Source organism: Perna viridis, chromosome 1 (genome assembly GCF_037379345.1).
Source record: "Perna viridis isolate PV_CMFRI_1.1 ecotype Kerala chromosome 1, ASM3737934v1, whole genome shotgun sequence".
Classification (NCBI taxonomy): Eukaryota; Metazoa; Mollusca; class Bivalvia; order Mytilida; family Mytilidae; genus Perna; species Perna viridis.
In genome coordinates this window covers 20,855,338-20,872,659 of record NC_142445.1, presented here as the reverse complement: position 1 = coordinate 20,872,659, position 17,322 = coordinate 20,855,338, and the positions used below count along the sequence as shown (strand labels likewise).

Genomic DNA, 17,322 nt, shown 5'->3' with positions numbered 1-17,322 from the left:
TTATTTTATAAACACATGTACTCTCTGAATCCCTGGCCCTTCAAATCCTCTGTAGTACTGCTTCCAGTTCGTTGTTAAATACGGGTATCTAATTTTACCATAGCAACGGTCAGCATTAAATCTGATGTAGTCCATATTACTGTTGTATTCCACCCCTATAGTAAGAGAACCACCTTCTTTCGTCACACACCATGCCCTAGCAATAGCAATGATGTCTCCCCATGGATTCAGTGCATCACCATAGCGACCTAAACCCGAATGTTCTACAGAGCTGAATGTTACTACAGCATCAAATTCACCTAATGTATTGTTCAGGTATGCCATACGAAAATCATACGGTACCATTGTTTTGATATTCGGTACTTCTGAAACTAATTTTCCATATTCTAAAGTAACAATTTCCTTTGCTCCTGCTTCCATTACACAAGCTTCTGCCCAGGGACTTACAGATCCTATCACTAAAACTCTCCCACCCTTCACCCCAGGGGCATGTTTCAATCCATCTCTCAGAGCATTTGTGTTTTCAATCCCGTAATTTCCGCTTAATTTTCCGGCTTTTGCTTTCGCAATTTTTTCGTTTAATTCGTCATGTGTCCAAACAGGAATTGAAATATGTTTTCTCTTTCCCAAAGAATGTTCATCGAAGTAGTAATCGAACACATCGAGACGATTATGCATTGTAAATTCGTTCCAGAGAACTTTTGGTATCTCTTTCGGTGCATTTTCCATGCCGTGCTCTCGATCAATGAATGGATTTTTAAAGATGGCGTCACATTTTATCTTTGCTGTAACATGATCAAACCAAATTCCATGCGTACCCGGTCTATTCGTATTACACAATTCTCCACAATCTCGACGTATTTTTTCAATGGGTGTTAAGTTAAATAACTCAGAAGTCGTCCGAAAAGTCCTGTCTGGATTGCAACTCTCGCAACTGAATTGAAATTCCTCCTCTGTTGTGTCTTTCGAGAAAAGTGTCCATAACAAAACAAGCAAAATAATGTATGCTAATATAGAATACATATTTCTCGTCGATTGTCTAGACATATCAACTATAGTGGATAACTTATCAGGGAACATTCCAAATATTCTGAAATTAAAATAATTATGCTTGGTGAGGAAAGTATCTTAAACAATGAACCTCCACGGGTCTGAATCGTGACTTGTGAAGAAAATACAAAATTGACGGATAAAAGATTTTTCACGAATGGAGTTACTAGCATATAACACGTGCAAATATATACTGTAATACCAAACACCAAACCGAATTCCCTTTTTAATGGATACGAGTTACTCGTCTAATTTTATTTGGTGGATATACGTGAATATGTCTTCCCTCTTCGACATTACATCATTATATTTTGTTCTATAACCATGGTTACCTTTGATTTAAAATTTAGACGAATTTATTCTTTATACATGTACATAAACATGTAACTAATTCAACACCAAAAGTTGTAATGAGTGTTTTTTTTTTTAAACAATTTCTGTACATTGTTTAGTATCTATAAAACCCTTAAAATATTTGATAAGTCAGTTAAATAACTCAAAATTTCTACCGGATCATATATGTACTTCGTAAACTGAACCAGATTAATCGCGTTAATCCCCCTTTTTTAAACGGAAATCCGAGTTAATCATAAATAAGTCTTTCCAAGACATTTAACATTTAGGCCGACCACAGACTAAGTTTCAGTGATACAGAATAAGAAATGAATCTGACGGAATTATATATTAATTCAATATATTCTTGCGAAGTGTCTAACGGCTCTCTTAGCACATACGTGCCATGTTATTCTTAAAAAGGGGGGATGAGATACAGCCAAGCAAACGTAACAATTATAATACTCCAGTGCACGAAAAAAGTATTATCATAGGAGTAACCGTATGAGACAGTGGCCATCACACTTTTATATAACTTTTTTATTTTGATTTTGGTGTAGCATGGATAGTAGTTAGGAAATAGAAATACTGAATAAAGGCTTCCATCTGATTAAAACAAACAACAACACTAATTTGAGAAAAAAATGCAAACATTAATAGAATCCATTATAAAAATAGTTACTAGATATATCGTGTCCCCGATTGACATACTATTTATTAACAGAATTGTTCTAAAGAAAAGAAGCGAGAAAATAATATAAATATATGTCTGTTGTTAAATTCAAATAGTCTGGTGTTTTGATTTTATCTAGTTTTTAAGTATTTTCACTTTCGGCTACATGCTTTTCATATTAAAACAAGTTGCAGTATTGTTGACTTACCCAGAAGCTACCTTACGTACAATAGTCTGCCTTGATCCGTTGAATTAAAATGAGCGATATTATGCCTCAAAATGGGGTAAGTTTGATACCCGGACCTTTTACGTCATATACCTGACTAAAAAAATCAAGTAGTGTATGTGATTTGTACAGCTACACAAACAAAGCTTATCTTCTTGAGTGACCCTTTCCGTTTTATCATATGAAACATTAAAAACGAAATACTATAAGCTTCTTTTGTGAGTTTGCCTTAACTTGCCCCTAACAGGATGCCTCATTTATGAATGTGCTAAAAAAACTGCGAAATATTAAAATGCATGGATGTACAACAGCGTATATTTATTTCAAGCAGAAATGTTACACTCACAGAAAAAAAACCCAAAACAAAACAAAACAAAAACAAAACAAACAAGCAAACAAAACAACAACGCTCCCCCCCTCCCAAAAAAAATCTACAAACAACAATTAACAAAATAAACAGAAATAGCGAAAAAAAAATAATAGAAGAAAATCAAATCGAAGTAACAACAATAACAAAAACAAAACAGTACAGAACAGAATACAAAATAATTTTTTTTCTGTTGTCTCTTACATCTCATACTGTAGGAACCATGTTAAAAAAATTAACCAGTTCAAATGTCTATTATATAATATTCTCTCGACAATACTTAAACTGACAAAACCCCTTATTATATCGATTTCATGTTTTGTATCTGTGTATCCCGCTCACTCCCATGGAACCTTGTATCCAACATCTTAATATGAATATTTAATAGAGCATAACTTTTTTGCTTTAAATAGTTATAAAAAATATCTACTTGATTGAATGTTATTAAATGATTATAATGGTCAAATATTTCATGTAAAAAAAAAAACACATGGGAATTAATTGAGAAAATTCTTGTAAAAGCCGATTATTGTTTCAAACCAATATTGACAAAAGACCGGAAATAAGATTCAATCAAGCAAGTTCATTATGTGCATGTCTATATTGAAAATAATGTCGTTCTAAACACGGTATTAATTTTTCACATAAAACCACACAAACAACAGCAATACCGGCCAGTCATACAATCAGAATGATATCATTTTAGGTTCCAAGCTCGATTATTTTAAGGTACTGTAATAAAAAATCGTCTGAACAGCCCTCCAGTTATGATTTGGTATTTATCTAATTTGGCTTTTTGGATGTCGGTAAGTCCGTTTTTTACATTTATAAAACTATTTTGCAGCGTAAAGAACGACATTTCGGAGCTTGAATTACATTGAGTTCACTAATGGCATATGAAGATTAACAGACTTACTAAATAGACAATTCTATTTAGATATCGATTTACTAATACCATTTATCAAATGTTGCTTTTACGGTTAGACACGAGGTATCATGAAAGTCATATTTGCATGCCCTTAAGACGCATACAATTAACAAGCGCACAATTCAATAGTAAGTACCCATGTTTAGATGATGTTTATATACCTTTGACATGTAAGTTTGATATAAGGTATGGCAATCTACAGACTATATTTTTGAAAATGGCTTTGAAGTGGCGAAAAGGAATACTACGAAGAAATAATTCTTAAGGAATGATCATTTTAAGTCTGGAACATTATGTTTCCATGCTATTTTTATGAATTTCCATTTTCATTGAGTAGCACGCAATATATTGCTATACCATGCTTTTATAGCTGTAAAGGATTTAAGTTGCTCTTCGATAACTGCATTTAAATCAAACTTCCTTTTCATAATTTCTTTTTTAGAGTATTTGTATCTATGAAGCCATACTCTCGTTAATTGTCAAGTTATATCATGAAGTTAGCTGGTATCGGGTTTTGTTTGACCTTTTTTTTTTTTTTTTTTAAATTACATATTTTGTTTTGTTCTTGGAGCGGGTTTCAAATATTTACTGCTTTGTAACAATTATATTTCTCAATATTAATGAAAAATGTCGCCCCACTACAACACCACCAGACAATATTAACTTTGTGTAAAGAAAAATTGGAATACCCTCGGAACAAATGGTAAGCAGTATTTAAAGCCAATGTCAAGGAATCGACATACAATAAAAAAAAAAGCAGACGCTTACACAATATAAGATGGCTATTTGACCTCTATAGAATAAGCGATTTTTGCTTGAAATGTCAAGGGAAAAACGTGTTGCCTATGGTGTAAAATAATGAGAGATATAAACCCATCCTTTTAGGACAGAAAAGTAAGCCTAATTTATAATAGTTATCTGGATTCTTGATGCTAACAGGAAGCAATACAATTATTCCTGAGGCAACAAACGACACTTTTTTTAACGTGTAAGTATAATATATCTAGAAACGAATACAATCAAAGGCTGAACAAATTGTAATGCGCCATCCAGGCTGCAGATTTATCAAATGTGTATCAGTTTTGTTGTTGACAGCAACGGACATTAATTAATTTACTTCCTGGTTTGAATGCGGATAATACATCAATAGGGGTTCTCTTATAGTGTATTATGAAATATAATGGAATGAGGCTTAATGTTAAAGGTAGCTATATATAATTTGATTTTAGGTTATACGAAACGACTTTGAAATGATATTACTGGTTAATATGTAATGACAGTAAACAATACAAGATAGTGACATGATGCATTACATCAATTTAGTATTTTTATTTCATTATCCTTGCTAGCATTGAAAATAAAGACTTTTATACAAAACGTATTATTCATTCACAAAAAAGTATTTCCTATTTGCACCTCTTTCCATAAAGAAATGCAGTAATGCTTTTCAAACTAGATTGGTAGAAACTTTTATTAATTACTGCAACATTTTGTACTTTTCTCCTGTAAAATCCTTCCGCGGTAAATAATCTGATGGATAGATATTACTAGGCATTGAATATTACTTTCACTAAAAAATACGATACAATATCCACATTAATTACATACATAAAGTGGCAGCAATGAATATCACGGTACTGCAAAAAACAACGTCGTGTTTTAAATATAATTATTCCTTTTATGAAGACCATGTTGCTTTTAAAATCTGTTTCAACAACAATAGGTCTTGATTCATTTCAATAAATGGTTGCACATGAAACAAGTGAATTTGTACATCATGACGTAGCGTACGGTGTTGGTGTCATATTTGGTAACGTCGAAATCGGCAAATTTGACGTCTTTTTTGTATTGCGACGTACATCGTTCTATATGTAAAAAGAAGTGTGCTTATTTAATTTTTTTACATAAAATAACACACACGACATTTTTTATTATTTAATTATCCGATTCGACATTAATTTTTCGTACGTTTTGGTCAGTTGAAATGACCAGATTACATCCTGAAATGGTAGATAGTTTGGCATCAAGCAATTAAATTCGATGAGACAAATGTTAGGAATTATGAAAACAAATTTCGTGATGCGCTAAACAAAGTAAAACACCCTCACTAAAACAGAAAGCCAACAAACCTACAAGCAAAAAAGTCAGTAACCACCCCCCCCCCGGGAAATCAAATTGTGGAAGTGTATAAAGTGAATTTATTTCTTTCCTATTTGGTTTTATATCTCTAATGTAGATGTATGTTGATATTTCCGAATACATGCATGTTCTCGTTTCGGAAATCTAAGGTCTGTTGCTAAACATATAATATTGCTAAACATTTCGAGAAAACAAAACCTTGGCAAAGCTCCCTCTTTGAGAAAACTTGAGAGCGAAATCTCCCGTTTTTATTATACGATGAATAAAACTTGCGGTCGTATAATGCTATGGCGCAGTCGTCCTGGTTGGCGGCGACGTCGTCGTCCGCGTCGTCTTCGTCCTGGTCTTGCGACACTTCGTTTCCGTGCGATAATTTTAGTTGTGGTTGACGAATTGTTTTGAAATGTTGATATTATTTTACCATCAACTAAGAAGATTCGTATTTAATTTGGACTTGTTTGTCCTTGCTGCTTTAGAAAATATAGGCCAAAAAGGGTCAAAATACATGTTTTATTAAAACCCATGTAGATTGTTTTTTTTTCGATTTTAATTATTCTATTTTGAATGTGTGCTTTATTTAATTCGGGTCAACAAATGTACAGCAGATTTTATGTGTTTTGGACCGATTCAAGTTATAGGGGGCAAAGTAGGGCAACGTCTCAAAACATTTTCATTACTTTTTTTCGAAATTTTTTATTTCATTAGAATCTTCATTGAATTCCACATTATAATCCTGCCCGTATTTTTCAATCAGATTTCGGATATCTCTTACGGTTTTCGAGTTGTAAGAGGTAAAAAAGGCCACACCAGAATAAATCATGTTTTTTTTTGGTTTTTGGTCTGATTTGAAAAAAAAAATCAAAAAGATATTTGTGCAATATTTGTACATCTTATTATATCTTATAGCTAAAATAATTGTCAAGAGGTAATTAGGTCGATTATGAAATACGTTGATTTTACAATATTTCACTAGCGAATGTGCAAGGGCATGTCTACACATTTCAAATACTTTGATGCATACACGCTGATCCCGATTTCACCAGGGCATCATTGCATATGACCAGACAGGAGTGCGCGGAAGGGGGGAGGGGCTATCTTTTGTTAGACACGGTTTTTTATATATAAATGACATGATAAAACCATAGAGGAGGATGAATACATTTTTAAGTATATGAAGAAATCGACTCAACACCATTTGCCCTTTTGAACAATTCGTTCGAATTTCGCATGGTGTACGCGTATTACGAATAAGTAAAATGTACAAATTTTAGATGTTGTGACATTTTGGTTAGACACAGACAAAATGCTGTACTAAGATACATAGTTAACCAAGTATCATTATTTTTAGAATATACTACCTGCAGCATATATACATGTAAAAATCAAAATTTCACGGTTATTAGTTCACTCAAAGCTAACGACAAAAGCTTTTAAGAAAGATATATATTTACGTTTTGAATTGCCCTTTAAGAGATTGTGCAGATGATGATGAATTAATAGAAAATTGATACAATTAGACTGCTAATAATAACTTTAATTAGTCAGACAAGAACTATACAATACTATAATTGCATTTTATCGACATTTTTTTTCTTATAAACGCACACGTACTGTTCATTTCAATATATGTACGTTATCAGTTACATTTGCTGTTTTTTTATCATTTGTTTATATAAATTTGTCTACGTTCCAGGTTGGTAACTACTACACATCAACACACCTGGTCACTCTCCCAATTAGTATAGTAGTCTGAATATAAAAATATGGTTTATTATTCTATTATGTTTTACGTTTTTCAGGGTAAAAGGGTTGAGAAAATGTGGTATAAATGTGGTATTATTTTTTTGAAACGTAAACAGTTCCTGAGAGATAAATTTTCTCTTTGGTCCTAGTCTCGAATTTATATGGTAGACATGTCTTGGGGAGAGACATACTTGGGTGGCAATAACTTTTTTTTAAATATGATATTAAACCAATATAGATGGTTCAAAATGTCAATTTGTATTTGGTATTTGCACGATTGATTTTCCTCCCAAACCTCGTCGATCTTTTCTGCTTTATATAAAATATAACCTGATGTACCAAAATATACATTGGTCATTTCTCTTTATAATGTTGTCTTAAGCACCCAATTTTAGATAATTCTTAACAAATCTAGACAATGACTTCGCGTGTCATAGAAATAAAGATAAAGTGTGTTGTAAGTAAAAACTTGAGTTAAAGAGAGCAATTATATGTACCAGTAACCTCCCCTCTCTGGTAGAATAAGATAACATGTTACAGAAGAACTTCAAGTTATTATAGATCGTGACATCACAACATACGCGCGTATTTATCTACTATTAGACAATAAAACTCATTATTTTTTAGAATAAACATGATATTCTGAATATTTATACAGTCCTTTAAGCGTGAATATACTTTGTAAAAATACTATTCGTTATTATATTTTACAACCGTAAGCAAGAAAGTAGCCAATATCCAACGTCGAAAAAATGAAGATTTGTGACATAATTGAAATACGGACAGAAATGCTTTTAACGAAAAGACTGACTGAACATTTTATATATTTTTTCATTGCGGTTATGGAATAAATTGTCAATATTGTTAATAAAAGTCCCGATTAAAAAAAGTTGTTCGCATAACTTCAAAAAAATGTCGAACATTTTGTCTTTAAATTGATTTCTTTCCATTTTTACAATGTCCACATCAAAGGGGAGATGTTTGTGATATTGTAATACGCTTTGATATTATCATTACACCATGAAAAACATGATATCGTCTGCAGCACAAACTGCTCTTCCCCAAAAAGTTTGTTTTTATCTAAATACGCCAAGAAATACCTTAGATATATTGGTGAATGGGAAGCAAGCATCCCCCCCCCCACAATTAACGGCATCTTCCAAAGATTTATGAATGTAATCCTAAAACAACAACCATTTTCGAACATTTTAATAACCATATTGCCTTTGGTAACTCCACATTCTAATAGCAATCTTTCGGTTTTCGTAACCAGCCCCGGTTTAATCGAATGTGACACCAACAACGTACGCAGCGTCCCTGCAATTGCTACTCCTTTAATTTTGATTTAGGTATAACGGTGAATGAATAATTTTCAGGGGAGATAACTCAACTCAAGGATTTTCAGAACCGAAGTGTAAATGGGGATATTCTCTTCTTATAGTTCTAGTTCAGGATGTTTGAATGCCTCTGATCAGAATCAATACAGATAAATCTCCATGGTTACATCTTTCCACTTTTGCTCCGGTTGTTTCATTTAACGTCACTTTTGTCTCATAAAAGACGAGTTCCACCGCTGTTCAATGTGAGAAAAACTTAATGAATGTCTTCAGTGAGCGATGCCATCTTTACAGTTATACTCATTTGATCCATAAGATATCAACTATCCCACCGAAAACAAGAACTATTGACGGACATAGTACTTGAATAGATCTAAACTAATAAAATTCGATAGTCCTTTCACGTCTGGTAGTGTAACGAAGTATAAGAATGAAAGACTGACCACTATTAAGAAAATCAATTTCAATTAGCGTATGATACATGATGCAATTGTAGAGCACTGTTTTATTGTTTCTGTAATTGAACAACCCAGTTTCCATTCAAGGGAGAAGTATTTTAGGAAATTGTAATTTGTCAATATTGTTCCTGTATTAACTCTCAGTATTGGACGTCAACACAAGCCCAATGATTACATAATAAACTAATAAAAGATTAATAATTGATAGACTGACGGATGATGATTGCTGAGACAACAATACGGTTTGATAGATTTGAATTGCTGCATGATGGACCTGACACAATAAGCATGATGGTTATCAGTCATTTAGAGCGAACAGTCTGTAAATGATTCCGCGGATTATGTTATTTAATGACATTGTATACAAGACTCTCAAAGTCTTGAACAATTTATGAATAATGCAAAGTTTGACATGGGGTAGAGTGGTTAAATCTAATGATTTTTCTCCCTCTAAATGTCGGTTGACACAAGCAGTTAGACAAGGAAAAGTACAAATTTTTAGCCAGCGTGCATAGTCTATGCTCTCCCTGTTTTAATGGCATTTGTTAAATGTTTATTTACCACTAGCTCCGCTTTGCCTCAGTCGTTTCATTTTACTGATAGTTTTAAATTTGGTTTTAGACGTAATTTTGAAATAGACTGGAACCCAAGGTTGTTTATATATCATGTAATAATGGTATATACTGCGCGGAATAAAAGCTTCTTAAATGAAGTTTCTACCACAATTCTTTCAATCAAAATAAAAAAAAAATAAAACAAATTAAAAAAAAATAAAGGCGATTACAAATATGTATACCTTGAATGTACCATTATGGACCTTTTTTTCGCAACTCAAAAGTTGGTGTATAAAATCAACAATAATGGGCAATACATCCATATCTGGATTTAAAATATAATTAAGTTTATTGGAAGAGTCAAGTTGGTTAAAATCTGAACATTTATCAGACATTCGATGTAAAACGTCAACTCTTAAAGAAATGTTCCTTGTTGTCAAAGACTTTGCATGTAATGTTAAAATTTGGAATGATAGTAGTATGTATACAATGGTTGTAGTTGATTAACGATAGGAAGAGACATCTTTCAGAAAAAATCAAAATCATATATCTGAGGTAATTTGTTCATGAAATGTTTTAAAAATACCATACTAATACTAAATAAATAAATAAATAAATAAATTTAAATGGAAAACGTTTTTGTATAATAGTTTTTTTCAAAGAAAAAGTAAGACTGAATCCTTTACTGTTTCAGAAATTGAGAAACATAAGCCACGAACATCAAAGGAACCATTACATTCAATGTAGAGAAATGAAATGCATTTAATGCATAAATACATTATGCGGCCACAAATGGAATTCGACAGACAAACATGCTTCTGGGATATACTCGATTTCTGTTTGAAAATAGAGTTTAATGTACATTAGTAGGACGCTGTATCAGATTTTTGTTTCATGATAAATTGATTTGAAAATTGCTTAGTTTTATTTTGAGGTAAAATCTATTTCTATAACAATTAATTTTTTGAAACGTAAACAGTTCCAGAGGGATAAATTCTCTCTTTGGTCCTAGTCTCGAATTTATATGGTAGACATGTCTTGGGGAGAGACATACTTGGATGGCAATAACTTTTTTAAATATGATATTAAAGCAATATAAATGGTTCAAAATGTCAATTTGTATTTGGTATTTGCACGATTGATTTTCCTCCCAAACCTCATTGATCTTTTCTGCTTTATATAAAATATAACCTGATGTACCAAAATATACATTGGTCATTTCTCTTTATAATATTGTCTTAAGCACCCAATTTTAGATAATTCTTAACAAATCTAGACAATGACTTCGCGTGTCATAGAAATAAAGATAAAGTGTGTTGTAAGTAAAAACTTGAGTTAAAGAGAGCAATTATATGTACCAGTAACCTCCCCTCTCTGATAGAATAAGATAAGATGTTATAGAACAACTTAAAGTTAATATAGGTCGATTCCCAGTTGGTATGACTGGTTACTTATACTTACGCGGTAAAACATAAAAATGTATTTGTCATTTTGAAAAAGAGATGTGTTTAATAATACAAAAAAATAGTCTTCATCATTAAATCATTTGAAAAATGAAACTTGGTAAAGAAAACTTTAACAGAGAACTTGTAATCAAGAACGAAAACTATTCATTTATACCACATTTTCTCAACCCTTGTACCCGGAAAAACTTAAAACATAAATAGAATAATAAACCATATTTTTATATTCGGACTGCTATACTAATTGGGATACTGACCAGGTGTGTTGATGTGTAGTAGTTACCAACCTGGGACATAGACAAATTTATAAAAACAAATGATAAAAAAACATTAAGAAGCAAATATAACTGATAACATACATATATTGAAATGAACAGTACGTGTGCGTATAAGAAAAATGTCGATAAAATGCAATTATAGTATCCGCTATTGTCATTTGAAATCTCCAGCCAAATAAATGCACCGTATGCACCATCGCTGACTTGCTATCGAGTCATCAAGATGACACACATATCACATGGAATATGAATTAAGCTGCTGCCATTTTGCAGTTCATACATGATGTATATAATTATAACAATTTATTTCTAGTTTATGTTTACTCGTGAAATATCAAAGTGTTTTTGTGTGTAATTTTTGATCAACTTTAGAGATCTTTGCTGCTCGAAAAAGTTCATATATACTTTGTATTTTGAGCATGTCAAAGTTTTAAACCGTAATCATTTATGACTACTCTTGATATTAAAAATCTAAAAATAACCTTACTTCCCACATTCAATTAAAAGATGATAAATCTATAAATATGTGAATTGTGTCTTCAAAGGATATTTGAAAGATGGAAACATATCCGGTATTATCCTCCTTCTTAAAAAATGAATTATCTTATATAAAATTATATCTGTACCATTTCAAACGTCGTAACATAATATTTGACAAAATCAAAACACATATTATTCTACTGTTTTTTTGTTGATTCAGTTTATATCTAAACCAAACTTTGAATAGATCAAAATCTGCCTAAACAAGACACTTTAAAAAAAAATCCTTTATAGGATATTTTAAATGTATATTGGACCTTTATATACCGATCATCTATCTAAACCGGACACATTGGGGTTTGGTTAAGACAAGTTTTACAGGGGTTTTGTTTAGACAAGTTTCACTGTAATAGCGGCGGTTCTTGATGGTAATTAAAGTAACTATTAGCAATCTAATTGCGTCAATTTTCTATAAATTCATCATCATCTGCACAATCTCTTAAAGGGCAATTCCAAACGTAAATATACATCAGGTTTCAAGTTGAAAATCAGTGAAATAAATGTATCAGACGTTTCAAAAACACTTGAATCTAACTCGAGTCAATGATTAATTACAAACAGTTACGTTTCCCGGTTTATCACATAGAACAGCACAAGCTCTATATCTGTAACTGACAGACAGAAGTTTAATGTTTACAATCTGAAAACGGACAGTATTTCTCTACAGGATAATCAGCTAATTGTTCTAAGTGTATTGAGCCATAGCATTGAAAAATTGTTGAGTTAGTAAGGTAAGACAAACGTTATAATTTTGCTTAGCTTAACTGCAAGAAACAACTTTAATAACTAATTTAAATTTTGGAAATGTATAAAGAGGACGCCCATATTTAAAAAAAAATCTATTAACTTTTAATTTATAAATATATATAACCATTATACCACTGAATGACATTGCTGTATCAAGTACACATAAAGTATTTTAAACATATAATCTGACTTCTAGCCTAATCAGTATTACTCATCTGGATGTTGTATTTTAAGTAGTGTCAATGTCACTATATTTACTTGACTGTTTACGTTTGTTTTTTTTTATGTATATAACTAAGATGTCGACGACATTTACTGCGACCACAAGTTTTATTTTGTCTACCGAGGACGCTTTTAATTTGTGATATTGGGTCGGCAGTGTCTTCTTTATTGTCAAAAGCTAATTGTCAAACCATAGATTTTGATGCTATGTCTAACTGTAGACTGAATTCAGTTTTTATACTAAACAATGTCTTTCAGTTTATAAAAAAAATGATTCATTTAGTCAGATTGGAGCCTATCCGAAATAAGTCCGGACTCTTATTGTTCTATGCATATCAATGTAAAAGGAAGAAATAAAGGAAGAAAAATCAATTGATTTTATGTCGTCTTGACGTCAGTATTACTTTTTATTTAATCTGTTTCGTTCTGCCAAATTGGATGACTTTTTCCCAAAATTTAAATTCAACAGAATATAGGAGTAACAATAAACATTGCAAATTTTACTATGCTGCAAACATGACTCAAGGGGAAACCTCTCATCAGCAGCATTGGAACCAAACGTATTATGAAGCCTTAATCCAAAAATAAACTGTATAAATAAAGTACTAAAACACTGAAAGGGTAATCAAGGGAACCAAGGCCACAGCGGCAATCAAAAGAACGTAATCCAGGGACAAAGACCAGACATGGAAAACAGATACGCACAACAAAGAACATAAAGTAACTAAAATAATACATACAAAGCAACAAAAGGAAATGAGCAAACTAGACTCCACTAAAAACTGGGAGCATGGACCAGGTGCATCGGTACGGTAAGCGTTCTCTGCTTTTCTAGAAACAACCGCCGAGTTGCTAATAAAAAGTCAAGTCCGGGGTAGATAAACGAGGAAAGGAAAACTATGACCCGTTGAATAATTCAGTTTCCATGGTGCAGATTGAATCACATATCATATTGAAGCCGAATCAAACACCGAGTAGTTCTACCCTGTGCAATACAAGGAATGGAACCTCAGTGTTTTCTTCACTGAATGAATCTTTATATTGCAAAGATACCTAAGACATAAAATCATGTGCCATGTTTATCGTTAACTTAATTTAGAACCATGCTTTAGTTATGAATTGACAAGGACACGTACTTATATACATGTACAGGAAAAATGTATATTAATAACATTGATCACGTGTGTCCTCTTAAAAGCGATTGCCACTTATACCGATTCACTTTCAAATTTCCAGAAAGAACAACACTAGTGCTAGAGTTGTGTAATAAACTGCTCCCTAAAAGCTTTAGCAAGACATATAACCCTACAGGTATATATTACCTTGAATTTTTATTTCAGATTCATATCAGTTACTCACGCTTTACGAACCTTCAATTGATGCAAATACAAGTTTCTGAGATCATTAAACCAAACTATAATTCTTCATTAGAGTCAGGCATTTAATAACACTTTGAATCAACTATTTACAAGAAACAATATGAAACTGAAATAATAAAAAAAAAAATCAAACCGATGTAAATTTTTACTTTTAAACATATCAATCTCAGAAAATTTACTTTTTAATTAAAGATGTTAATGAATTTACAAAAGAAACATAGAAAGAGTTCTTAATTGCTACACTATTTTAGCTATAAACACATAAGCTACTTTGTCACGGTAATAGTTTAGTATTTATAAATGTTCTAGGAATGTCAAAATACATGTTAGAGCTTACAAAAGCCCGTATAAATCTTTATTCATTCTATTCTTTATTTGCCTATTTTCTGAAAAAGTTCAATACTACCACAATCTTGAAATGTTGCATAACCTGATTTTAATCCCTGATGCTAGGAGGTCCATTTGGAAAATCACTTAAGCGACCAAAAATACCACATACAACAGGATGAGGGTTTTAATTAGTCTGTTAGATTGATGCTTTTAGACACTATCAGTCTATGGTATACAAAACATTATTTGATTTAGTTTTCATTTAACCCACGTTATTGCCCTATCATCGAGACCATAGTGACATTGTTGTTCCAAGATTTTATTTGATTCGATTGTTGACATTATTGCAAAAGGTACCGCATAAGTCAGAGTAGATTAACACAGTTTTACGATGCTTGGTTTATTTTCAAATGTGGGTGTAAATGATTATTTTACACTGATCGTCTGAGTTCTTATAAAGATCACACAAAAGAAAGGATTTATATAAAAAAAATGAAAATATGAAAATGTCTTGGACCCGGACAATTGTCTAGCCTTCTCATTAAAGGTTCATAGAATGTTTATTGACTAATGTATATGAATTCGTTTACACGAGGAGTAATTGCAGGTAGTATTTTCCGTAATTGTATACCAGTTGATATCCAGGACGTTTTGAATGTTTGAATGTCACGATTAATACACAGGAAGAGTACATATCTCATAGTGCATTCTTTACATGTTAGAAATAGGGAAACTAGAATAGATAATTTGGCTTTAGTTGCCGGTTCAAATATATATTTTATTTCCTTGTATTTATAAAAATATAAAAACTAGAACAAATTACAGTCGATAAAAACGAAAGGATCTCTATCCATTTCCACGGTGTAGGGTGAAAAAAAGTATATGAAATCATTAAAAACATTCTCATCGTTTCTGTTCTGTTAAACTGCCGAAAAAGGTAAAGTACAAAATAACTAACAAACCCCGCGATTATTAAGAGAAAAAATCTAGATGACATTTCTATGAACAAAAATATTGGGGAAGTTGGCCTTTGTTCTTTTCGCATATATTCGTGTCTTTCAGTCATTACAAATACAGAAATAACTTATGAAAGTTTCATTATGCCTTGAACAAAATAAAATAATTTAAAAACGACACTAAAACGTCAATAAAAATGACTTAGAAACCATGACGTGACAATACAGTAACTCACATATATACAAATATGTTTTTAATCTTGTTTCTCCTAAATAACCTCTCAATCTAATTTGGGATATGGTTTTGAACTGGAAAATACTACTCTCAATGCATTACTTGTGATTGTTATAATATGATTCTGTAGGGTGGGTTAAATTAGTTGAATCTTCAATCTCAATCTATGGTACTAAAACAAATACCATCTATCATACAATAGATCAAGTAACTGAAAGTGTGGTGCTACATGTACTTAGAGGATTCCATCATATGCATTTGCCGGTCTTCATTTGCCGGTCTTTTTTTAAATATAAACTTGTCAATAAACATGTTCAAGGAATTGAAGCCTTCCTCAATGCAGTTTAATATAGCCAGTTAGTTGCATTCTTTTTTATTCGTTTTTATTCGACTGGAAAAAAAATGCCGTTATATAATTGCATGGTGCCGTCCTTGCCGTCGGTGCCCGACCCTAAACTGGAGTTGAATTGTTTAGATCTCTATACAATTGTATAACAAATCACCATACTTAAAATGAATTGGTTTTTGTAGTTGTGACTTGGTTAGCTAGACTAAGACTTAAATGATCAAAAACAGGTAAGGAATAATCATGATGTACGCAAAATAACTTGATCCACAAACTGTCAAAAAGGTTAGAGTAAACTTTGGTAGGTCCTGATTTGAAATGTGTAGAAGTAAGGGGACATGAAGGGCCAAGTAGTATTTTCTATAAATTCTCTTAAACAACCGTCTTGTTTAGCTTCTTTCATCAAAAAGCTACATTCTAAAAGAAACTTTCTTAGTGAGTTTTAGAAAGCTAGGAGAACAATGTACTTTGATAACAGTTTAATCGTACTTTTCAAGTTTGAAGTGTTGCATGTGTTTCTAATCAACTGTAACATGTCAGCAAAACATCAATTCGAGAGGTAATATGATTTGTTAATTGCTGCAAGTGTTTCAACTAGCACAAACGAATATAACTAACAAGAAAAAAAATCTGAAGCGCTGATGATATATGGCATATTGATGATCTTTTGACGAGACCAGCCCGTGATGTTCTTACATTGTTGAATCGTGTATTTTCATATGATTGTATGACGTTTCCCATATTGATATGTGTGATTGGCATTCAAACTATTAAACATACATAATTTCATATCACGCAATATTAATTCAGCAAATTTGTACGTAAAAAAGTAGTATATTTTCTAATGATGTCTTTCGGGTTTAAGATAAGTTTCGCATTCGTTCCATTGATTACTCCTAGATATGACACTTTAACATTTGCATTTGGCCCATCATCTATCATCTTATCCTGGAAATTATCGAGACCCTTTATTTTTATAAACCAATGAACCAATTAAGAATAAGATACCACAAAGTGT

General features: G+C 31.9%; 1 protein-coding gene and 1 long non-coding RNA gene across 3 annotated transcripts in view; one reads left to right on the top strand and one right to left on the bottom strand.

The window, feature by feature from the left end:
• Window positions 1-17,322, bottom strand: part of LOC148627723 (uncharacterized) — a 36,566-nt gene continuing 19,244 nt past the window's right edge. For both annotated transcript variants that reach the window (XM_088577409.1, XM_088577419.1), the window contains exon 2: window positions 1-1,090. In XM_088577409.1, coding sequence (XP_088433535.1) covers window positions 1-1,080 — 1,080 coding nt within the window. In that variant the 5' untranslated portion in view covers window positions 1,081-1,090. The remainder of the gene's footprint in view (window positions 1,091-17,322) is intronic.
• LOC148627721 (uncharacterized) overlaps window positions 12,553-17,322 on the top strand; it is a 31,488-nt gene continuing 26,718 nt past the window's right edge. Inside the window, exon 1 of the long non-coding RNA XR_015921380.1 lies at window positions 12,553-12,820. This is a non-coding gene — a long non-coding RNA (uncharacterized LOC148627721). The remainder of the gene's footprint in view (window positions 12,821-17,322) is intronic.